General features: G+C 41.6%; 1 protein-coding gene across 10 annotated transcripts in view; it reads right to left on the reverse strand.

Moving 5' to 3' along the window:
- CNKSR2 (connector enhancer of kinase suppressor of Ras 2) overlaps positions 1 to 20,517 on the reverse strand; it is a 361,202-nt gene extending 340,685 nt beyond the window's left edge. For 3 of the 10 annotated variants that reach the window (XR_016444124.1, XR_016444125.1, XM_090062431.1), the window contains exon 1: positions 19,781 to 20,517. Coding sequence is in view for 8 of the 10 variants with exons in the window: in XM_090062431.1 (XP_089918557.1) it covers positions 19,781 to 19,844 (64 nt within the window). In the remaining 2 variants the exon portion in view is untranslated. The remainder of the gene's footprint in view (positions 1 to 19,780) is intronic. The other 7 variants (XM_090062423.1, XM_090062405.1, XM_090062396.1 and 4 more) reach the window with 4 other exon arrangements.
- Positions 20,518 to 25,599: the final 5,082 nt, after the last annotated feature.

Genomic DNA, 25,599 nt, shown 5'->3' on the forward strand with positions numbered 1-25,599 from the left:
TTTCTTAATAACCTTTTATTTGCTTACTTTAAAAAAGTGTTCAAATAATATGTTGAAAAGGTAAGGTATTATTACAGATACTCCTTTGACTGTACTGTTATCCAGTGAACTACCTGCCTTATTTTTGTTTTGCATCAGAACCACAATATTAGTTTCAGCACTTGATCTAAAATGAATTCCCTTCATGATACACTGAAGGATTTCAAATATGTAGATCATACGGAGTGGCTTCTTGATTTGCCTGTATTAAAAGTAACCTTGCATTTCAGTATGAAGACAGCTATCAGATCAATTAAAAACCTAACATTAATTACTATCAGCCCTCTCTCTCTCCCAGAGCCCCAGTAAACTAAAGGAAGAGTGAGGGGTAAAAAACCTTTGTACATCCTCAGGTCAGAAGCTGAGAAGGAGGTACTACAGCAACCTTTCTACTAACCCTTCTTTATGGTTCCCTGTACGCTGGGCTTATCAGCCTCCAACAGGTTATACGGTCTTTCTAGGCATAACCAGCTAGCAACACAGATCAGAGCAGTTATGAAACAATGTATGATCTAATTTCATACCCGCTGGCATATGGCAAATATGCTTTCAGTCACTTTTTGTTCTAAGAATGTTTGTTTTAGTGTAAATAAAGTTTAAAATGGTGTGTAGTACATTCAGAACATTTTGTGTTGTTTATTCATGTTATTTTTATATGTTGAAATTTTGGTGCATTTTCCATAGAGCTATAGAATCTGATGTTAAGAATTCTTCATGTTACAGTTGAATCATGAAATTACTCCACTTAAAGATTTTCTTTAAAATGTTTCATGAGTTTGGAAGTAATCCTTTGCCTAACCTAACATTCCTTTAAAGGCATAGTATCTTCTGGAAAATAAAAGTTGAAACTTAAAGAAATGTCAAAGTCCACTAAATGAGTGTTCTGAAGGACGCCATTTTATATTTTGAATTATTCTGGTATATACACATGCCATATTGACTCAAAGAATGCATTAGTCAGGGATCAGAGCTCTCAGACACAGAGAGTATCATCCACTCCTCCAGCTGGGAGCTTCATCAGATGACTAGGGCTCCCAACCACAGAAGCACGTTGTTCCCCAAGCTGGCAGCCCTGATCAGTTAACCAGTGCCCCCAGCCCCTAGAGGTGTGCTCTGGAGCCTGGGAGCACTGGTCACACATTCAGTTAAAGGTGCAACAGGAAACCAGCCACAAAAACTAATTACATATATTTTATGTAAAAACTTTTTTTGTTATTTATTCCTGTTTTTATCACTTAATTGAATGAACATGTGGCCAGGTCACATCTTAGTATGCGATTAATCACATCTGAAGTGCAATATGTCAGTGACCATAGAATCAGATCTTTAACAGGCTAGACAATGAGAAAATGCCCAAGGCTTTGCTGCTGTTTAATCTTCTAAATGGCTGTCCCAAGGTTTCAATGTTAATACCTCATTGAGGTGAATGGGTCCAGTTCTCAGCTTTATTGGCTTAATGCTCTTTGCAGAGTTACAAAAATTCACTGAACCAAAAAAATCTTCTGATCCATAACGACTGGAATGCTTGTGTGGGATTTTCAGAAACATTTGGTGATTCCTAACTCTGCTCCCATTAAATTAAGTTAAACTAAAATACCAGTTGACTTCACTTACAAGTTAGGCCAAGGCTAAATGCTTTTGAAAATCCCAGTCCTGGAACCAATTTCATAACAACAGAAATGGCAGGTTATTATACAAAAAAGAAGTGGAGGTGGGGAGGGAAGGAAAAAGTAACAATAACAAACTCTGGCTGGACTTTTTTAAAAAACTGTTTAATAAAAACTATTTCATCAAATCAACATTTTTACCTTTCCCTTGTATGGTATCTGGCTACTTTTCAACCTGATGGGCAATTAAGCACTTCTGGGGCCCTATGTTACCTGGAGCTTTTAAGCTTCCAAGTCAGCAATAGGAAGGAGTCCTGGGCTCCTTCAATGCACATTTAAACAGGCCCTGAAAAAAGCAAAAACACAGCACAGTAAACAACAAGGCAAATGGAACAGCATAAGAAACTTAAAATAATTCAGAGGGCTGCACCTGACACTGAGTGCATGGGGGAAAACAACTAAAGAGTTTTGACTCTTTACTAAAGAGGCTTTTTTTTCTTTCCTGACAGGCCTCAGGAAGGTTTCCAATTGAGGAATGTTGTGTTGTAATGCTTTTTACTTAAAATAAATAATATCACACATTTCCCTCAATGTTGCCTTGCTATCCGTTTGTGCATGTGAAATCAATTGTACATCACAACAACGAAAAATATTATTTCTATTAATCATGATTAACAAACCTCTATTTTCAAAACGTAAAAAAAAATGCTTTAATACCTTATTTCTAAGGTTTACAGATTTAGGACAGTGGAATCCAATTAAACTAGCATCAACAAGAAATAAGTCTGGCAAAGAGAAAACGATTTCTACATACCAAACAGGATGCATGTAATGGAGCTTTTTAAAATTAGACAGCTACATCAGCCTGTTATCAAAAATGTCTTATCAATAAAAAGGAGGCCTGTTATGACAATGTTTAGTATATCTAAACCAAAAATTATAATATTTTACATGCAATTTTTATAGGAGAATGCTTCAGTGTTTTTTTTCCCCAGAATTATATTATATGAGCAACTGCTTCGCTAACTACAGAAGTTTCAATTGGTGTTTTACTCAGTATAGAAATAACCCTCTCTTTGGCACTGGTGAGGCCACATCTGGAGTACTATGTCCAGTTTTGGGCCCACTGCTACAGAAAGGATGTGAACAGAGTTCAAGGGAGGGCAACCAGACTGGTGAGGGGGCACATGACTTCTGAGGAGAGGCTGAGGGAACTGGGCTTATCTGCATAAGAGATGACTGTGAGGGGATTTAATAGCAGGCTTCAACTACCTGAAGTGCAGTTCCAAAGAGGACGGAGCTAGGCTGCTCTCAGTGGTGACAGATGACAGAACAAGGAGCAATAGTCTCAAGTTGCAGCAAGGGAAGTTTAGGTTAGACATTAGGAAAAACTCTCACAAAAAGGGTAATAAAACACTGGAACAGGTTACCCAGACAGATGGTGGAGTCTCCATCCTTGGAGGTTTATAAGACCCAGCTAGACAAAGCAATGGCTGGGATGATCTAGCTGGGGATGTTCCTGCTTTAAACAGGGGGCTGAGACTAGATGACTACCTGAAGTCCCTTCCAACCCTAATTTTCTATGATTGCATTCATTATTTTTAAGGAATTTTTTTCATGTCGGCCAAATCAATTCCAAATCCGTGAGTCAGTCAAGAACCATATGTAACCCTGCTACTGCAAACAACTTCCACCCCCACCTGGGGCTTCAGATGCTTCCAAATTCTTAGGCAGACATCCTATATGCAGGTCCAAGTCTGGAGGCTTTGGGTTTGAATGCCCCCAAATTTTGCTTGGCCCCAGCCATATGGCCACAGGAGCAAGTTGGTGTATAGCTGAGATCTTCCCACTGGAAGCGAAAAGTGGGAGCCTAATTATGCATTACCTTGGTCAGGATACTACTCCCTGCCATGTTCATGGTTTTCCCCAGCCAGTAGGAAAACTGTCTTGGTGGTCGTGGTATTTCCACTGGCTGTTGCTCCTGTTACGTGGCCAGAAAGGAGGGTACAGCCATGCCCCTGTGCCCCTCCGGGATCTGCCACTGGGCAGGACAGAGTTGTAAAGATGCAGCAGAGAGGTTACTTACTGCAGCAGACAAAGGCGGTAGGAGGTGGAACCAATGGTGCAATCAAGGAAACATCAAGTCAGATATGGGCGGAGAAGAGGGGTTAGTCTCCCCGTGTAGGGGCAATGCCACCAGCTGAAACAAACCCAACTATTTCTTTCTGTATGCTGAGAGTGGGTGGCAGTGAAAATTAAGTGCAATGAGGACATGGGGTAATGGCAGGAGGACAGTTACAACCCTGCCTCTACTTGCCCCATCATCAAGGGAAAATGTATGGGAGGGGCTGTGAAGGGAAAGGGCTCCCTGAGGCCAAGAGGGACTGGATGTGGTGGGGAGGTGGGGGCGGCCCACAGGCATCAAGGAGGCTGTGAGATAGATAGGTGTGGAGGGACCGCAGCACTATGGTGCGGGGGCCAGCTGGCAGTTTGAGCCTAAGCAAGATGGTGGGGTCTGCAGGGGTGAAACTGAGTGAGGGGGGATTACAAGTGAGTACAATTGTGGGTGGGGGGCCAAGGTGTTTGAGGGGGTTTAAATACTCAGAGGGGTGCGAAGTGAGTGGGCAGGGGGCATGATGGGAAATCTCTGCAGGGTGCAGATTCGTGGGGGCAGGGTAAGACTCAATGGGATGCGAGGGGAATGGTGGAACTGAGCACGGGGTGGAGGTAGGATTCATGGGGGACAGCATGGAGCCAAAGAGCCTTCGAAGTGGCAGGGACAATGCATACAGAGCACTGAGGGGCACTTTGGGGTCATGGTGGAGGGCTCAAGTCCTGGGACAGCCCTGATCTGTTACCAGCTGACAGAGACTGCCCCAGGGCTCAAGATCTGAAACTTTAGGATTCATAAATGAAGCTTCCCAAACCATATTAGGGCTACTCAGACTGTACCATTACTGAGCTGAAGACAGCATCCAGGATCATTGTCATGCAAACGTGTGGTCAAAGGAAGAGATTATATTGCCCACCATTTGAAAAAAACCAAAACCCTCCTGGTGACAGCGCTTTTCCCAGAAAGTGGAAAACCTGCATTCAATAACCTGTGGAGACTCGGACCCACATCCACCACACAGGAGAGCGCCCTACCCATCAGGCCAAGTCTGGGTAAAAGCATCCTTTGTCCTTGCTGTTGAATGCTTTTCTGCACAGTAGCACAGCTTCAAGACTCAGCAAGTCAACAAGAGAGCACAAGACTGAACCTGTCTGTTAGCTAGGGACAGGATGCTCAACTGAGAAAGGACAGATCTTTCCTTACTTTCAGAGCTTTTCATGGACTTTATCTACTGACTGCTTAAATAAACAGAAAAATAATCCTTGCAAGAATCCAGGACTTCTCTCACAATGACTACTCCAATCCCCAAATCACAGAATTAAGCTTTTTGTTCTGTGTGCTTTCTCGCTCAGCCCCATGAATCATGCATTCCTTGATGTACAGTGGCATAGAGTATACAGAAATGATACCAACTTCCACTTTGCCTATTTCTTTAATGGTTAGGGTACAAGAGATGTGGATTTACTTTCGCTAAGGCTAAGTAAGGAACTGAACCCAGGTCTCTCACTTCTTAGGTAACTGTTCTACTCACATGACTATTATAAGGTAAAGACCACCAGCTCTTCATCCAGCAATGTCTTAAAAGAAAAAAGATTTAGCTGACCCATCCATTCAAAAAGGGGCAATTTAGGCACTTAAATCCCAGACAGGGTTTCAGGTTCCAAATCTGATCTTACATAAGATCTACACAAGTGGGAAATACTTCTACACTTCATCATTCTAGGGTGGGAAACAAAAATTTACAAAGACAGATATTATTTTTTTCTTGTTTTGCTCAACTGGCATAAGAAAATTTCTATTCAGTTTAAGAAAGAAAAGAATCTTGGAATTAAACAGATCCAGTAGAAGATGACAATTAGTATTTATGGGTTGTTGCCATGTTATGCTCATTACAGAAGATAACATTTTACACCACACATCTTTAAAACCTTATTAAGCTTATTACTTACTAGCTTCTGACAAGAAAGACTTCATTTCAAAAGTTGGCATGCATCCCATTATGAAAATCTAATCTCTAATAACTTGCTTTAATTATGAAATGTACATTTAAAAGTTAAAAATAAAAACCATTGAAAAAAAAAAGTCATCACTGACTAGACAATGCAATTAGATTCAGGAAGCCTGAAGAAAATTTTTAAAAGTCAGATATGCCACAACAAAATGGCATTAAAAAAAAAAAAGGCAATCTTTGTAAACCGGTCTTGTGTGCTCTCAATGCCTAGTTTACATCTAATCTTCTACATTACTGTAACTAAAGGGAGCACATTTAAGTTCCAATTGACATTTCAGTATAATCAACTGGCCTCACTGTGCTCGAGCACATGAAGAAACAAACACTGTCTACTTGTATGGGACTGTTTATGAACAACATTTCCTATCACTAATAGCTTTTTGGGGGGAATAAGGGGATCAGCTTTATTCAACTTTTTAATTAAGAATACTGAAAAATCCACCAATACTTTAAAATGTTAAATAGACCACTGATGTTAAAATTACTTTTATGCTGAAATCATGTTCAGAAACATTTATTAAAAAAAAAAAATTCTAGTAATTTGGAAGTTACTCATTCTAGAAAATACAGAATGGTCTTAGCTTGACCTATAATATAATAAACTGCCCCCAGTAACTTTAAAGATGCTCTTTGCCAAAATGTATTTAAATTGGCTCTTGCTATACAATTTAAAAATATATTTAATTATGGATGTAAACTTTGATACATGCAAATGCATTCTTTTAGCAGTCACTCTTATTTTAACTCTTTCAGGGGAGTAATTCTGATTTTGCCCAATATACCAATAATTCCAAAAAGGACTTTGAACATTTTAAACAATGCATTAGGGCACACATTGAGGCAATCAGTTGGTAAAAATAACATCTTCCATATCTGTGTCAAATACCTTGTAAAAGATAGGTCCTATTATTGACATGTATGACATTCAGTAACATAATCGAAGTGGGAAAAGTCAAAATCCTCAGAATAATATTTCTAAGCAGCAAATTCAATCTAAAAGATTGAAACTGGTATGCATGTCAGTTCCAATACACTGTATAGATAAAATTAAGGAGTAATGAGCACATTAATTTTTCATTGTGATTTGGGATACAATCTGTCAGTTCTCTCAACACAGTCCACAAGATTTTTTTTTCCCAGTTAAAACATGTTGGTACATTCCAGTATATTATCAAAGTATATACCTTTTTGTATTAAGTATGGTTTTGGTTTTTTGTTGTTTTTTTTGGGGGGGTGGGGGCAGGGGAAGGGTTCTGATTAAAGCTGGAGAGAGATCTGGTACTCTCTGTTACTGGTTGTCCATATTATATAAAACAAGAAATATTACTTTGAGTTATATATGCTTTTTTCCCCCCCTCAATATATATATTACAAAGACTCACTCTCCCTGCCCCCTCTCTCCCATCCAATTCATCCAGGTTTTCTCATTCAGATGTGATTAGTATTATCTGCTTCCCACTCATCGCTCTACAATTCATTGCGGCTTATGGTGATCTGCAGCAGAATAGCTTAGATGAAGAGGACATAAACTAACTGAGGCTGAAAGGAAGTAACAACAGAAAAAGGTCTTATTAACCAAGATAGCATTTTACAAAGTATCAGTGAGATTACCATATCCTGCTTCTGTCGATAGTTTAGCAATTGAATGCCATTTTTTCTCTGCCTTCCTCACTAAATCCCAATCTAAATCTCTTAAATGAGCATTACACATTAACATTGAAATATGCCTGCAAAAGAGTTAGGAACATTACAATCCATTTTCATTTACAAGGGAGTTTTAATTACTGCATTTGTAAGTTAGGTTTGAAATGTCAAACAAGGGCATTGAGTGGACTTCTTAACTACCATTGGCTTTTCCAGGAGTCTCATCTGAAGCAAGATAATAATTATGACCTCATGCACTTAAAAAAACAATTATGGGAAACACTAATTTTAGGACAAGTGAAAGCTGAATGATCAGAAAAGTGTTATTTTATTTTGCTTAATACCTCACTGTGGTTTCATGATAATTCATATGTCTGCACAAATGTTGTCCTAGCACACAATTTGCTAACTCATGTGCTTAAGACACCATTGAGAAAGCTGTGAGTGATACGTTTCCCTTTAAAAATTAGTCTACCAAATATCAATAAGCCCTACAGCACATCTAACCTTATTTATTAAAAAGAAACACTAAACCGCCCCTCTTCTTAGGATGCACAGATTGACACCTATATAGAAATTTCTCTGAGATACTGGTGTAATGACTATTTTTCAGATCTGAATCACACACACAAACAGCATGATTTTAATTATTCAGTACTACATCATACTTCTGGAAACACTGATCAGGGTTCTAGAAATAAGTCTGTGATCACAGATTTCTTTGAACAGCCAAGAATTAAAATGATTTAAATAAAATAAAAAATAATGGCTAAGTAAAAATTCCTTATGCACTCAAAGACTGTACAGTAACGGCTAAATTACTGAATCTGAATTTGTAAGATTTTGCAAAAGGGGAAGATTGTTGATTGTGGCAGTAAAGTCACAGTAAAGTCCAATGGAAAAAAACAGAGACAAAAAAACGCTCAGGTTAAATTAAGAATAAGTCGGTGACATTTAAAAACAAAAATAAGGGAGTGGCTTCTATGGACCATTAGTCATCTGCATATGATGTATGTAGCAGTCTCAGTAACAAAATATTTATTAATCTTCAAATGCCACCACTTCTACCTAGTTGTAGCCCAACTGGTCTGGTTGCTGTAGATCATATCTTGGTGCATGTTCTACCCAAAATGTTGATAATATGAAATCTGGAAGGTTAGCAAAAAAAGGACAAAAAATTGCAAGTAGCACAAGAAGATAAGACTGGTTGGGACTTAGAGAAAAGACAAAAGATTCTGTATTAAGGTCACACGGGGCACTGCAATTCCATTTCAGCAATGAAATACTCAGATTTCAAAATTTTAACCATTAGCACTGAATGGAATGTTGTCAGAATGTTTTATTTAAGAAAATCAGAAATCACATGGGTTTTCATCTCTGTGCTAATAGTGCCCATCCTTGACCTCAAAGACCTTCCCACAAAAACTTTGTTACTATCATTTTATCAGGATACTTCTCAGCAAAACGTATGGCTGACACTGAGACAGACAATTAGAGTGCAAATAAACCGTTATGGACAGACAGACAGCCTAACTAAGGCTTTTATAATATTAGAATTAGTGGTATTTCATTTAAATTATGGGAAAAAGTGGATTTGGGGTTACTTTTTTTTTTAACCAAAAATTGGATTGTTTTTTGTTTTTGTTTTTTAAAATCAGAGAAAACCAGGATCGCTGCAAATAACTCACACGACAGCAAGTCAGAGTGTTTTTAACAGTATGGATTCCTGTTTGAAATCTCTTGTAAATCACATGTGCACACCTAACAGTACTAACACTGTGTGGCACCCAACAGCACACTGGAGAGGATCTCAAGACACCCTGGTTGAGAATCACTAACGTAATAGTACAGTTATCTTCTTCTAGGATGAAGGCAAGTCATTCTCACTCTTCCAAGCAAACTTCTGTGGACTGTTACACAAGCATGTTTTCATTTTGTATTTTATTATAACACTAAAGCATATACCGGTCCCCTATCCCTCTCCAACTCATTCAAGCTTGGAAACAATTTTCTGAAGATATGCTATGGCTCGAGCGGCACAATTCTCTTCACAGAAAGTTTTAAAAATTAAAAAGACAGAAAGAATTAAAGTAGGGATATGTCTAATAGATTGGGAGATTTTTCTCCTTAGTAAATTGTAACTCTATATTATGCACATGTGCCTATTTCAAGAGGACAGAAATATGAAGGGTCTGAACTGAAGTTGTACAAGCATGCCTCAGTCCGCAATAACAAGCCAAGCATCCAGAATTCAAGCTATGTTGGTACGCTTAAATGCAGCAAGTTGTGGGGGAAGGACAAGAAACCACACATTTATTAGACACTACTTCTACCCCTTTGACTCTAATCAATGCCACAACTACTTCTAGATAAGGAAGGATTTTGTTTTGGTCCATAACAGGATAAAATATACATTCTCAGTACTTTTTTTTTTTTTTTTGGCAAATATCTATTATCTGAGTGAACACATTTTAACATGGCTCAATGTAATCATGTTGGGAGAATAGAAACAAAATACCATTGACTATTTCTGCATACAGCTGCCCACCCAGACATTTTAATACAAAAACATTTTAAGTTTCCATTAGACTGTTCATATCAAAGCATTTGCATATAAACTAAGATACAAACTGTGCAGAGGAACTGTTTCACGTAACAAATAAATCTTACAATTGCTACTTAAAAAGTGTTTTAACAGCAAGCAACCAACAGAATTATACCACAATTCAAGACAGTAAGCGAAGGATATTTCTACTCACTGAAACACTCAAGAGAAATTTAGTTGTATACAATTTAATTATTAAACTGAACTCTAATCAGGGAACCTGGGTTAACATTTGTACCTTTATTATAAGTGCTGAGGGATGTACAGTAACCAGAAGTGGTCAAGGTTTTAGGTTTGCTTTTCAGTAAAAGGTAATCTTATCTGGCAGCACTGAACTCTCTGCTTTCCTGTTTGGAAATGGATGCAGTACTGACTCAGAGGGAAGAATGCCACCTAGTGAATCACCAGGATCAGTGATCCTTAAATCACTTTCTGTCCCTCTGTTCTCCCATTTAAGCATTAACCTGGCCTGAATCCAGCCATGGGATCACAACACTAGACTTGATAGATGCAGATTTTCTTCATTACTATTAACTGTACACAGATTATTGGGGAAGCAGGGAAAGGGCAAGTCGGGGAAAGACTTATTTTAAAACAGGACACTGTCTAGTAGATCTTGTTATAACATGAATAAATATATAACAATGTATTAACAAACAGTAATATCAATAGTTAAAAGCTACACACTGTAAATAATATCTGTGTGAACTAAGAGGTCTTTTGAGACAGACCAGGTAGTTGCCATAATAGAGCTAATTTTTATCTATTGTATCTATAGCTAGAAACAGTAAAATACCTAGAGAAGGCCTCTGCATAGAAATCAGGATCTGAAATTGAATAATAAATTGTGTAAGCAACTCTTAGAAGCACATTTCTAAATACGGTTTTCTATGTCCAGAAAGTTAAATCTCAGTAAATTATTTCAGCAGATTTCAGCACTGATTAACTTAGCCTGAATTTAGACATTATAGACATTAGGGCTGGAAGGGACCTCGGGAGATCATCAAGTCCAGCCCCCTGCCCAAAGGGCAGGAAGTCAGCTGGGGTCATAGGATCCCAGCAAGATAAGCATCCAATTTACTCTTGAAGGTGTTCAATGTAGGTGCTTGAACCACCTCCGCTGGCAGACTGTTCCAGACCTTGGGGGCTCGGACAGTAAAGAAATTCTTCCTTATGTCCAGCCTGAAACGGTCTTGCAGGAGTTTGTGACCGTTCGACCTCGTCATCCCTTGGGGCACTCTGGTAAACAAACGTTCCCCCAGATCCTGGTGGTCACCCCTGATAAACTTATAGGTGGCCATCAGATCACCCCTGAGCCTACACTTTTCCAGGCTAAAGAGTCCCATGGCTTTCAGCCTGTCATCGTAAGATCTGTTTTCCTGACCTCTGATCATCCGCGTGGCTCTCCTCTGGACTCTCTCAAGCTTCTCCACATCCTTTTTGAATTGTGGAGCCCAAAACTGGACGCAGTACTCCAGCTGCGGCCTCACCAAGGCCGAGTACAAGGGGAGAATGACGTCCCGGGATTTGCTCGAGAAGCATCTATGGATGCAAGCCAGCATTTTGGTCGCTTTACTAGCTGCAGCATCGCATTGGAGGCTCATGTTCATCTTGTGGTCAATGATGACCCCCAAGTCTCTTTCTTCTCTAGTGCTATCCAACGTAGCACTGCCGAGCCCATAAGGATGCTGCAGGTTTTTCCTCCCAAGGTGGAGAACCTTGCATTTTTCGGTGTTAAACACCATCAGGTTCTTGTCCGCCCATTTGCTGAGCTTGTCCAGGTCAGCCTGGATCACCCGCCTATCTTCTGGCATGGATGCTTTGCCCCAAAGTTTGGTGTCATCGGTGAATTTGGCCAGTCCGCTTCTGACTCCAATGTCCACATCATTAATGAAGATGTTGAACAGGATGGGTCCCAGGACAGAGCCTTGAGGGACCCCACTGGTCACAGGGCACCATGATGAGTGACTGCCATCAATCACAACCCTCTGGGTCCGACCACGGAGCCAGTTTCCCAGCCAGTGGATCGTGGTGGAGCCAAGGCCACAACCGGCCAGTTTGGCCAAGAGGTGATCGTGGGATACCAGATCAAAGGCTTTTTTGAAGTCAAGATATATGACATCAATCTCTGCTCCCTTGTCCAGGTGATAGGTCACCTGGTCATAGAAGGAAATGAGATTGGTCAAACAAGACCTACCCGCAACAAACCCGTGCTGGCTATCCCTTAAAAGTGTAATATGACAGTGCATCACATGGCATCTCACTGTATTAAACAAAATATACTAGTAATTTGCTGCATAATTACAGCTTAATCCTGGGCACCCCTACATTAAGTTTACTTGGAAATTACCATCAAACATTACAGCAGCAAACATTAATCATGAACAGCCAAATATTACAAGGTGTTGGGCAGTTTCTGTTCCCTTAATTCACACTAATGCAAATTCAAGTTGAGGGTGCTCAGCTTCCCACAGGACCAGCTCCACAGTGGTTTTCAAAAAAGTATACCCACGGCAGAATTCCTTTTGCATAAGGGCACTCTACGGATGGAAACCTGGAGGAGGCAATTCACCCTCCGGTCATTCCCTACCTCTAGTATGTGAGGGATGAAGAAGTGTGTCAGGAACATTTGAAGAGGGACCGTTGGAACATCTGTCCAACAAATAACCCCCTCATCCCTACTGCCAGTGTCTGAGGCTGTTGCCCCAGTCAGCTTGCCCTAGTTAAGCTACTCCGGTGAAGAATTCTCTGTTCTCACTTGTAAATATCTAGGTTTAAGCAAGAACGCTGTACCACGCACCAGAATCCAAATCATGGAACACAGGACTGCATTTAAGTAGCAGAAATTCATTCAACTGAATACATCATGAGGCCATATTGAAACCAACAGATGTTTTAGAAACAGAACAATGTGTTCAAGCAAAATAAAGGTGTAAACAGGCAGTATTAGAAAATCACAAGTAATGTATTTGCTGTGAAAATAAATGTAATTGCCTCAACCGGTATTCCCTACCTAGAAGAGTAATAATTGGCCTAATATATATATCTCATGGTATGTTTAAAATACCACATTTTGAATTAAGTGCAGAACAGCTGATTATGTAACACTGCCTTCGCTATGGCAACACAGGAATTGTTATGTACATGAAATCAAGCTGAAGTTATGGATTCAGCCAATAGACCATGGCATTTAAAAAGTAATCTAGTCATAAACTGAGATGCTTTAAAGGATAATCATAACTAATTTAAGTGACAGCTATCAATGACCGTCATCATTCACAGTGTCAAAGATAAATAAAAAGGATATTATTCACAGGAAGAAGAAAGGAGTTAAGCACATACAGGTTTCAACAATGATTTTTCACTGTAGTTTTAAAAGTGAAATCTTTTACAAATGAAATCTGGTATGGTAAATTAAAGTAAAAAGTTTAGCATTTTTACCACTGCAGATAAAAAGACCTGAAGTTCATGAATCTCTCAGGTACCACACTGCCCTACCTTCTGGTTGATAATATACTGAAACTGTTGTAGTGATGACATGTCAGATATAATACCATAAAACTCTATAAAATAAAAAAATTCAACAGTTTTCATAATTAAAAGATACAAATATGGTCATATTTCATAGTTTTTCAACAGCTTCTCTCGTTTTGCACTGCAGTTGGAATCAGTATAATGGCATCACTTCAAGAGCTACATGGGTACTGTATATACTTTGGATTTGCAGAATTTTCATTTGTCCTGACAGAACATTCACTTCATGTTAACGACCTGTAAAAATCTTAACTCTTAGCAAAGATCAGGACACTCAGCAAAGATCCTTCCACTTGCACATTCCTCTGCAATGAATGAACCACCTACACACCCTTAGCCAGGAATAAGAAGTTGCACATGATTTGTATTTTCCCATCCATTAAATTGCTATCTCAAGTTCCAAAATCAAGCACTATGGAATACACATAAACTATAATAATATAAACCACTGTTGATAAGGTAATACAAACATCTTTCCTATAAAAATAAAGATACCATCTACAAAAAGAGATCAACACTTGTTAAATGTGATGGGGGAATGGGATCTGAAAAGAGCTGAAATTAAAAATCTTGTCTCTAGAGTTGTGTGCACCTGCCTTTTCGCCTCCACATGGCAGCAGACAAGTCAGCCCAGATGCTTCTGTGGCACCCTAAGGGCCCTGCAGAAGTCTGCACATCTGCCCAAACTTACCCCTGCAGACGATGTCTAGAAAAGCTGACATAGTTGCAAGGTTATTTTATTTTATTTTTTGCAACTTTCTCCCAAGAGCAAGTCATAGATATGGGAATTGAAAGAGGCTGCAGGACAGGAGCCACATTAGTGCGTGGGAAAGGTTGCCCCAACCAGAGTATTGTACATGGCTTCTGCATTGTTGGCCCAAAGATCTGCTAGATTTGATGACACCTTTTCTTAGAGGGAAAACTTTGTGTTCCCTCCCTAGCCCAACAGGGCAATGCTGGATCATCTACACAGGAAAATTCTCCTGAGGTTTCCCAATAAAATGACTGACCACGAAAGATAATGATCTGGCCTAAGAAATCAGATGCAAAGCTCCCCAATCTTGTTCTGCAATTAAAAAAATAAAAAGTTCCTGCACAGTGCTTTCCCTCATATTTCAAATGCAAAGAAAATGCTGAACATATTATGCATGTTTATTCAGGATTGAGCAGAACTAGCACAACCCAACCCACGGATCAAAAAGCTTGACAAGCGCACATTGACAGAACAAATTTCAAATCCCTTTTGAAGGGGAGTGAAGGGGAAATGAGCAAAAACAGTATCCGTAGCAGCAGCAAGCAACATAGGGATTTTCCAAATTATTTTCCACCTAAAACAGACCAGTCATGACTGAGCTTTTCCTCCTATACTATCATACCTAGTTGCTTATATGGTTCCATCTGAACATATGGTACAATACCATCTGAACACCTCTCACATTTCTAAAAACAGAAGTAACCACCACCTCTTTTCCCTTCAGAGCACTAGTTTGACCAAAACGTCATTTTGTTGTGTTTGGATTTCTTTGTATAGTTTCCCACACAGCAAAAGCCAAGTCAAAAAGGAAGCCTTGAACAGAGCGCTGAAAAGTAGCCACATCTACTGGCACTCTCAACATTTGCTGGAATGATTTCCACACCCTCAGCCCAACCCCTGTGAAAGTTTGTACTCACAAGAGTCCCTGCTAGCACTTGACAGCATTATTGTGCCAGCAGGCAAGTAGGTTATCACTGTGTGACCTGTTGGACTCTAAGAGCAAAAGCTCTCAACTTGAAGGAACAGACCAATTAAAACACACTGTTTCTATACAGATGACCAGAAGAGTATCACAGCATATTTCCACATGCCCAATCACCAAAAGCAGCTATCCATCACTTCCAGCACAACTGTCCACAGCTAAAAGATGACAGCAAAGCAAACGCATAAAAATTTTCCCTGGAATTTATATACCTATACAGTATTAAGCATAGTTAACCTGTGAAGTTTCTTGATTTTGGGCATATGCTTTCCTTCTGCTTCAGTGCTACTATTTCTTATCACATCTATCTATCCATCTCCCCACTCCTTATAAAGAAGGTATACCATGAAGGAGAAAACAGTTTATAGCATAAAAAGCCATTAGAGAAGCCCAATACATCAGATTTTAGCTTCTGTTCATTAATGCCATGCAGCTTTACTTGTAATGGTTGAATAGCTTATGTATTGTCTATTTTGGTTGAATATGAAAGAAAACAAAAATGTAAATCCATCAGTGGTTTAGTTTAGATTTTTCAAAATGGATTTTTCTGGAATTCTATGTTAAGGAGTATTAGAGGCATTACATTAAAAATAAAGTCATCTTTAAAAAAAAACCCAACAATCCATGTCCATCATAGTAAATCAAGCTAATTATCAAACTACAGATATTATCTGGCAGGGGACAGGGGCTAACAAATACATAAGAATCCACTAAAGGCATTTTATTTTGGAGTTAGGAAAAATATCTTAAATCTTGTCCTTGAGTTTTCCCAATGCCACAGAAAATCTGAAATGTATCTGACACTTCTACTTCTCAAATAAACTCAAACTATGACTCTCCATAATGATTAGCAGTAGAATGTGTCAATGTCTTGCAATTCTTCAGAGGAATCCTCGTATGAAAAGAAGAGGAGTTGATTGACATCAATTCAGTTCAGTGATCCATGAAGGGCCTTCAAAAGGAATTAAAAGGAGTATTTTAATACATTCAAATGCTGCATATTTTGCTTTTCGTTTAATTAAATATATGAAAAGCAAGAAAATGCAACATTTGCATGTATTAAAATACTCCTTTCTTCCCATTTTGCTGTACAAGATAATGTACTGTGTACTGAAGACAGAGGAAAGCCAATCCAGCTGCTTATCTGACAGTTCCATGTCAGACAATTTACTGTAGATGAGGTAACTGAAGTATACAAAAATACCCATGCTGACAACTGCTGACACCATTTCAAACCTATCGTATATTAAAAATTAAAATCATGTTTTAAGAAATTGCATTAATCCAACAAAATATCCATGCATCTCATCCCTATATATTGCATGGGTCCTCTCCTTGAAATATTTATATAGCACTACTAAGCTTAAAATGTTTGACTTATATTAAAAATGAGAAAAACAATGCATGTCCAAATCCTTTATTCTTTACTCTGGCAAAATGTCACTGATGTAATGGCTCTTTTCCCTGAATAAAGAATTCCAGATTGAGCCTTTTACTGCAAACGTTCAGTTCATGCCAGTAAAACCATCATCACACAAACACCAAAGGCAATAAAAACTGAAGTGTTTCATTTCCCCTTATTTTCAGATAATAGTAAGCAATGTTAACAGCAGAATTTCAAACCAAAAAAAAAATACTTTGAACACTGAAACCTACTCTGAAGTAGCTCTAAGTAGCTCTTTGGGCAGCTACTCAGAATTGACACATTACATAAAAGGACACCTATTTAAAGCAAGGTTTTAAAGCCCAGCTCAGTTCTATAGTTTACTGAAGATCCTGGTCACTAAACAAGCTATTCCGATAATACTTAATTTCCAGTAGTAAAGATCCATCACAAGTAATGCGGCCCAGAACTGACCTCACTCGTACGAGGACACACAATCTATTTTCTCCAATATTTCATTGAAAGGTCTGAAGGCAGAGGGACATATTCATTTCACACTTTACTTCTCTTATTTTAAAAGATAAGCCACTTCCCCAAGATGCTCTCAAAGACTTCTTGGTTAGATGTTTGTGTTTTAAAGCAACAAGAAAACAGATCGGTTGAAGCGGGTATTAGATTTCATCAATAGATAATCCTCAATACTTTTTAACATAAACGATGGGAATTGTGTGTGGTCACTTACCTTTTTTCATTACTCTGTTTCATTCAAAACTTTAACAAGTCATTATTTGTCAGGTACAACACAAAATCACATCACTATATTATGGCGCTAATTTCTAGGGCAAAGGCTATCTTGTTGTGCATCTTATCTAGGTTTTCCTGTACAGACAATTCTAGTCGAATGCAGAATCTTCTCTCATAAGGAAATTCAACTCAGGTGCAAAGTACATAGAGAGAAAGATAGAAAATACTTGAAGCAATATATACATATACACACACACATATATATATATATTCGTTCACTGAAAATTAAGTTCTTAAGACAGTGGCAGAGTTTGGAAGTATTGCCAAAAAATTTAGGTAGTTTTTAAAAACAAGTTTTGAAATGTCGAAATCAAAAACACAGTTTGTGTTTGAGTTTGCCAAGCTCATATATACATTAATATCTCACACCAAACATCACATAGTAAGAGCTACAGGTTTCCAGCAACAAGTATCCTGCTAAATGGCTTTACTGTTTTGAATGCTATTATTACCTTAGTCATGAACAGGCTTGCATTCTTTTAATAACTGATTCTACATACGTGCAGTATCTGCAAGAGTATATGTAATGGATACTTCTACCTTGATGTTATTTTTGAAACAAAACATTAGTTTTATTACATTTCTGGACTAGGATTAGAAAAAATACCTACAAAGATGGCAATGCCACAAACACCCCCGAAAACGTAGGGCAAAAGGAGGCCTTAAACATTAGCAATAGAGGAGGTTCATAATAGATATTGGTATGAGATAGCTCCCAACCGTCTATAAGAAACTCTATCTTTTGGAATTAGTATTTTAAAAGCAAATAGGGCTCATGAAGCAGTTTGCAGAACACAGGTGCATTCTGTCAGTGCTGATCATTTGTATTCTCTTTCAAAAACTTTAAAAATGTTGGTTACTCTAATTTCTTAAAAGATGAAGGACCATGTTGTGCACGTATATTTTTTTGAAGGTCCTGTGGATTGAGAAGACGTCAGAAACAGCAAGAAATATACGTCTACTGCATGTAATTATAACTCTACGCCTATAAATGCTAGGGTGGAATAACTGAAAACATATGCTATATGCCTGAAATTTTAAGGATGATGAAACTGTCACATTAGTAGAGTGCAGCATGCTGTGAAGAACTCCCACAATGTAGCAGTTGTTCAAAAGCCATATTCATCCAGTCATGCTGCCTTTATAGGGAGATACATAATACTAGATGGTGACTTATTCAAAACACAGCTGCAGTCTGGCTTTAAAAATTCAAACTTTCAGAGTATTAGAACTATGCCTGTGCAGAAGATCATATGAAAGCATTTCTGCAAGGCCCATTTTTTATCCTCCTAAGTTATGGGGGGAAGGAAGAAGACGGCTGAGGGTCAAGGTAAATATAGTTTTTGGTCAGGGTAATTAATGTATGTTAACTTAGGACCAGACCCCTTCAGAAGTTGAACTAACATCTAGGGTTTTAGATGGGCATTGCTTTACTAGCCGAAATAAACTGTATATCACAAAGGTATTGATCTCCAATGCTTCATTCAACTTAAGCAGGGAGGCAGGGAAGGTTTCTGGTGATCCTCCCAAGGGATGAAACGCCACTTGACTAGAAACACACTCATTACTTCTCTGCAGGCTGATTGATCTTGCTTAACGTTTTAATCCTCGGAGGACAAAACAAAAACACACACACACACAAAAAGGGGGGGGGGATTAAAGCCTGCACTTCAAACCATGTCATCTCTATTAACCAGCGTCCGGCGTGACGTTAAACTTTTATTTTGACTCATCGCACGTTGCGTCTGCCAAGGAACAGCCCGAGCCCCAACCTGAGAGGGTTTTTCCTTCTCAACTGGACCAGCGGAGAGATTTAAAACAGAGCCATTTCTGGTTAATAAACCCCGGAGAGGGTCTTTTTTATTGGGGGGGGGTGTTAATTAATAGCCCAGCCGCTTGCCTCTGAACATAAGGAGAGATGGGGATGTTAGAAGACACATGATCACCACTACTTCTGTCCCCCCGCAGTAGCAATGAGCCGTTCAGAGCCCGCTGAGGAGGGCAGACGCAAGGCGAAAACCTCCCGAGCAGGCTTGGGAGCCCGGGGGCAGATCCCTGGGAGCAGGTGGCGGGGAGGCGTTGGGGGAAGCCCGAGGATGCCGAGCCCGCCCCGCCGGCACCTCCACCCCGGCCGAGGACAGCCCTGCTCCCCCCGGGGCTGCCCGGAGCCTCCATCCGCGCCCGCGGCGGGCACACCCTCCCTCCCTCCCTCCCGGCAGCCGCACCTGCTCAGCGGGAAGGGGGGGTCCTCGCCCATCCCGCCCTCGCTCTCTGCCCAGCCCCCACGCCTGGATCCCGCTCACCTTTCATCCAGTCCACCACCTGGCTCGGGGACCACTTGCTCACGGGCTCCATAATGAGCGCCATGGCCGAGGCGGTGCGGCAGCTCCCCCGGGGGCTGGGGAGGGGGGATCGGGGGTGGAGGAGAGGGCAGCGAGGTGTCCGCAGGCGGCGGCGGCCGCTTGGCTCCTCCGTGAGGCTTTTCCCCGGGCGAGGATGGCGGCGCTGGGCTCCCCTCTCCCTGCTGCTCGCTGCCTCTCGGATCGCTCTGCCTCTGCTCGGGATCTCAGTTCATGTTGCTGCCTCGGTTGCTGGGGGGAGGAGGAGGAGGCGGCGGCTGCTGCTGCACGCTCCGACGCCTCCCGCCCCCACTGACCACGAGGAGGCGGCGCGGCGGCGGCTGCAGGCTCCTCCGACCGCTTCGGAACGCCGCGGGCGCGATGGTTCGTTTGTGGAACACTCAGCTGGGCGCCTCCGAACGCCGCGGGCGCGAAGGTTCGGCGCTGGAACGCTCCGTTCTGTGGCGCTCTGCTCCGCGCCGCGCGCGGGACGCCGGCTCTGGCACCCGCTGGGGCGAGCTCGGCTCCTGCAGCCGCCGCGCTCGGCTCTGTCTCCCTCACACGCGCGCACGCAGGGCAGAGCGGGAGCCGGCGGAAATGACGAGGCTCTCCCGCAGCCCGAATCCAGAGCTGGAGTCGAAATGCGATTGCGGGGGGGGGGGGGTGAAAAAGCCGCCCCCCTCCGCGAGGCGCCTGGTTGCAGCCAGACGCACCAGCAGGAGTCCCCCGCTGCTGCCCGGGTTGCCCCGCGGCAGGGGCTCGGGGGCGGCGGAAGAGGTGCGGGGCACCTGTTTCCACAACTTGAACTTGAGAGCACGAGGCGGGCACTGAGTCAGGAGCGAGGCATGCCCCGTCTCGGGCGCAGGTGGGGAAACACCACCAGAGGCAGATGATGCACCAGGAGGGGGCGGGGATCGTGTTCCCTCGCTCTTGTTCTTTTTTTGTTTGTTTTTGTTTTTTTCTTTGCCACAGCTTTTCCGAGTGCGCCGGGCGGCAGGCTCCCCGCAGAGCCCCGCTGGGTCGGCAAGCCAGCGTTGCCGGGCTGCAGGCTAGGGTGGGGGGATCCTGACCTAGGCACACTGCACATGTAATAGACCTGCTGCCTGGAGTGGAGGCAAGGGCTGAATGCAGACGCAGGGCCCTCCCCGCCACCCTGGCTCAGGACCTGGCAGCCTCCGGAGGTCTGCTATGAGAACCACAGGCGGAGCTGCCTAGCCAGTTTCCCAGGAGGGAGACTGTCATTTCCTCACAATAAGCAAGGGATTCCCCCTACCCTCCCTCCCAGGTTTCACCTCCTTGGTGTCTACTTAAAGCTGCTGTCAGGAGGCCTGTGCTCTGCAGCAAGGAAAAGCAGTCGCATTCCCCTAGCAGTTTTTCACAGCTTGGAAGGGAGAACCGAGTCATGTTCCTTCCTAATCTCCTTTTCTCCAACCTAGATGTGGCTCCACCTTTCAGGGTGCAGATGGAAGTGACAATGTTTACCCAATCTGGCCATAGAAAATGGTTCATAGCCATGACTAAAACACAAGTGCATGGCTGCAGACCACTTCAAAAATGGCCTGGTGGGCAAAAATCTGAACCCTCATTGCATGAGAATTCAGATAAAGACATTTCGAAACAAAGCATCTTCTGTAACTTCTGTCTACACTGTCTCCCAGCTTCACGCTGTTTTTAGAATGGGAGGGGGGAATGGGAGGGGAGGGAGTTTAGTCTGGGGTTTTCTCACCCCCCCCCCGGGGGGTTGGATGGAGCCCACCTCCTCCCACCCCCAGGTGGGGAGGGGATTCCAGTTCACCCACCCCACTTTCCAGTGCCAGCTAGGGAACACCTAAAAGCTCCCTCCCCTCCCTTCCCCACTCCCATTCTGAAAACAGGGACAGGCTAGGGGGGAGAAGAGGCTGTTGCTAGGGGAAATCCTGAAGGCTCCCAGCCAGCAGGCAGATTCCCCTGCCCCTGGAATCAACAGTGAGCTTCTGTTTGGTCTGGGGGATTGTTGTAACTCAGAGCACTTCCTGCAAAGCCTTCTCAGTTACAACACCAAGCTGCACTTCTGCCTGCACCTTCAAACATTAAACAGTCTCAGGCAGAAAGCATTACCCAGCAGGGGCCCCTTTGACCCCCATCCCCAAGATCTGGCCCAGCCCTCCTTGCCCTCACAATACTTGGGGCATAATACTGGAGCAGCAAGAACTGTGTTCTGGACTGGCACTATTCCCTTTTTGGGCAGACTGAGGAAATCCTCCATTTCTTCACTACTTATTTCCAAGTGCACTTGGGTCCATCCAGCAGAAGAAAGGGCTCAGTTTCCACCCAACTGTGTAGAGGGCTCTGTAGGAACCAAGCACACACAATGGAAACCAAGGTAGAATGACAGCAGCAAGCCTACCCATACCATCAAGACAGCAGCAACCCTTTGCCCCCATACTGCCAAGCCCTCTTTAGTACCTAAGGACCTTCTCCCCTCTGCCCATTTCCCTCAATGCAAGAACACCTGCACCAAGCAGATAAAGTAGCAGGCCTCCCAACCATTCATATGCCCAAAAGTGAGATGACAACTTTCATTCTCTCAAATGTTGTCTGTGATCAGAATGAAGTCACCCACACTGCCATTAACATTTAGAAAGGAGAGCAGTAATGCATCCCTGATGGAGGTATCAGTAGGTGGGATAGCAGAGTACATGTTTTCCATGCAGTGGTCTCTTTCTCATGCAGAGAGAAGGATGGCAGCAGGGTCTTCCTTTGCTAGGGGCTCTTGACATTAGGATTCCCTTTTCATATGTGATTGATTTTAGTCATTTTCCTTTATGAAAAGATTAGAAGGGATAAAAATTCTTACACAAAGTTTCCATATTATAGAATTCTTTGGAAAACTATTATTCTGAAAGGCTTAGAAATGGATAGCCAATTTCAGTCCAGACTGAAATATAGCTTGTAATTTATACTAATAATGTATAATTATTATTATCATTGGTGAAGAAAATGGAAGCCATTTATATATTTATGTAAGAAGAGCTCAGTTTAAAAAACCCACACATACAAGTCAAACATTGCTTTTTTTGTAGTTTTCTTCCTATAATTTCTAGACATTTCAGAGGGCTTCTGATGGGAGTTGTAAACCAGGCACAATACTCAACAAAGACAAAGTACACCTGTGTTAAATTCTATGCTGTATAGTCAGAGCAGACTATGATCACCTTTATTGTTATTTTATCTGTCAGAGTTATCATACAACTATTGTACTGAGTCCAGCTGTCTCACTTAAAAAGTAGATGTACTGAAATCAAGAGAACCATGTGCATGAATAAGAGAAGGATTTGGCCCATTATAGGTGATCATCTGGACGTCTTTACATGTGCTCCAGGGTTGGGGGAGGGGGTACTTTAATTAGAGCAGCTCCTGGGAGCCACTTTAATTAAAGTACCCACAGCATCTGGTGTATTCAGTGTCCCATGCATCAAAATGGTGTTGGAAGCGCTTTAAAGCTTGTTCTATGAGGTTTAGTTAAAGCACTCCCACCACCATCTTGAAGCATGGAAACTCTGAATACATGTGATCCTGAGACTTCTGGACTGTGCCAATTAGCATGCTCCAGCAGATTTGATTAATTAATTAATGGCAGCCCCATCTCCCTTTGCTAGGAGCTCACCACTGTCTTCATAGAGTTGGCAACAGTAGCAGTCCTTGCCTCCTAGAGATCCAGGAGAACAACCACTATCCCACTTTCAAGCTTTTCTTTGCAAGTATCTATATTGACAAAATCATCATTAACATTCTTCAACTGGAGGAGCATGTCTAAGTGTCACAATCCAGCTCATTGGCAATTCGGTTTGTGCACTGTTGCCATTAATCGATTAGTTGAGGCTGTTCTGATGCATTCTAAATAGAACAAGTTGGAGCAAGTGTTGGGCTCGTGTATAGGTGCCCAATTCAGCTATATGATTCAACTTGGTAACCTATTGTAACACTGAATTTCACAGCTCCAGTATGTCCTCCATAGGAGGCATTTTTAAAATGTATTGTATATGTATTGCTATCTGATTTATTATTGTTCTGTCACTAAATTAAGGAGCCACTTTTTACTGTGACTTTCCTAATCTTAAATAATTAAGTCAAACCACTTTAGATGTTTTTCTGTCCCAAGCAAAGGTCCTTATCCTTGTTCAAAATCCAGGATCTATCCATATGCATCAGATTTCATAATCAGGGTTTGTGTAATTTTGGGGGGTGGGTTGTTTGGTTGTTTTGCAGTAAGCCATCCACTACAATTGGTTTGGTTCCTAAAATAATTTTTTAAAATGTTAACAGACATTTTTAATTGTCTAAATAAATAGTTGTATAATCATCCACTTCTATTAAATAGAATTTCCATTAATAGAGTGTAGCTATTAAGAAAACATAGATAAAAGTAAAAATCAGCTGCTAAGAAAGAAAAATGAGAAATGTGTTTAATGTTATATTTAAAGTGTGAACTCAGAAGCCAAAGATAGGTCTGTTTAGACTCCAGTGCTGCAAATGATGATTATTATCCCCTTTACTACCACAAGTTACTTCAATGGCAATATATGCAGATAAGCATATAAGTGTTTTCAGGACTGGGACCATAGATTGCAAAGAGTTGAAGAAAGGTCCATCTTTCTACTGTGTGTTCATTATGGTTCCACACAGCAGGTCCTCTGGTCACTTCAAGGATATAATAATAATAATAATAATAATAATAATAACAACAACAACAAATGGTGTTAAAATAATTAAATGTGCTCTTTGAGCTTGTCAATCAATGGCAGTACTTTCAGAGTACGGTGCTACTCACTGGGTGCATTTACACGAAACACTTTACTGTGCCTTATACTATGTAAAGCGTCACTGTCTACACATGCACAGCAATTACTGCACAGTATATTAATTAGTCTAATGCACCACTTTCAAGTACCTATAGATACTGGTACTAGAAAAACAGTGTATTAACTAACGTGTTGTACCACACATATAGATGCTGACTAGGTAGCAGGGAGCTTTATGTTAGCTTGGCAGGATGCTGCCTGCTAGCCATGTGGAGATCAGATCCAGGTGGATAGCTCCTGGTCTCAACAGAGAAGGCAGGACAGCTCTCCTGGAAGGCAGGTGCCCAGAAGGCAGGACAGCTCTCCTAGCCACGTGAGGATTGGGACAGGTTCCAATCTCTATGGGATAGGGAGTAGCTGCCCAGAAGCTGGGACAGCTCTCTCCCTGCCCCCAAGCTGGGGTCCAGCCTGTTCTTGCTCCAGAGCTGCCCACTGAGCTGGGACAGCTCCCCCTGCCCTCCAGAGTTTAGGGCTAAGCCCCCTACCAGCTTGAGTCTGGCACCCAGGGGGAACCCAGGGGACTCTGGCTACTGCAGGAGGACAGAGCAGAGCAGGAGTAGCCCTGGACTGGGCTTCTCCTGTTGGGCTGAATTTGCTCCCGATAAAGGCACATGTGTAAACATGGGCCACGGAGTGCTTTAATGAGCCTGGATTTTCTGTGCAGAAAATTCAGGTGCATTAACTGCATGTGTAGATGGACCCATTGTAAGTAGGGGGTAGCAGACTTAATGCCATGCACAAGTACTGCCAGACTGACCTGTTTGTCCCCCACAACAAGTAACTTTACCTACTCGCTAAGTTTTATGTGCGTGAATATTATCCTTCACAGGTATTTTTTTTCTCCCATGTTGAGATGAAGCAATAAAAAAACAAAAAACAAAATAGAAAGCATGGAACATTAGTATTATTTACATGTGGTCAGACTCAGATGATGCTAGGAGT

This window comes from Crocodylus siamensis, chromosome 1 (genome assembly GCF_052110815.1).
Source record: "Crocodylus siamensis isolate JL-2025a chromosome 1, ASM5211081v1, whole genome shotgun sequence".
Taxonomy (NCBI): domain Eukaryota; kingdom Metazoa; phylum Chordata; order Crocodylia; family Crocodylidae; genus Crocodylus; species Crocodylus siamensis.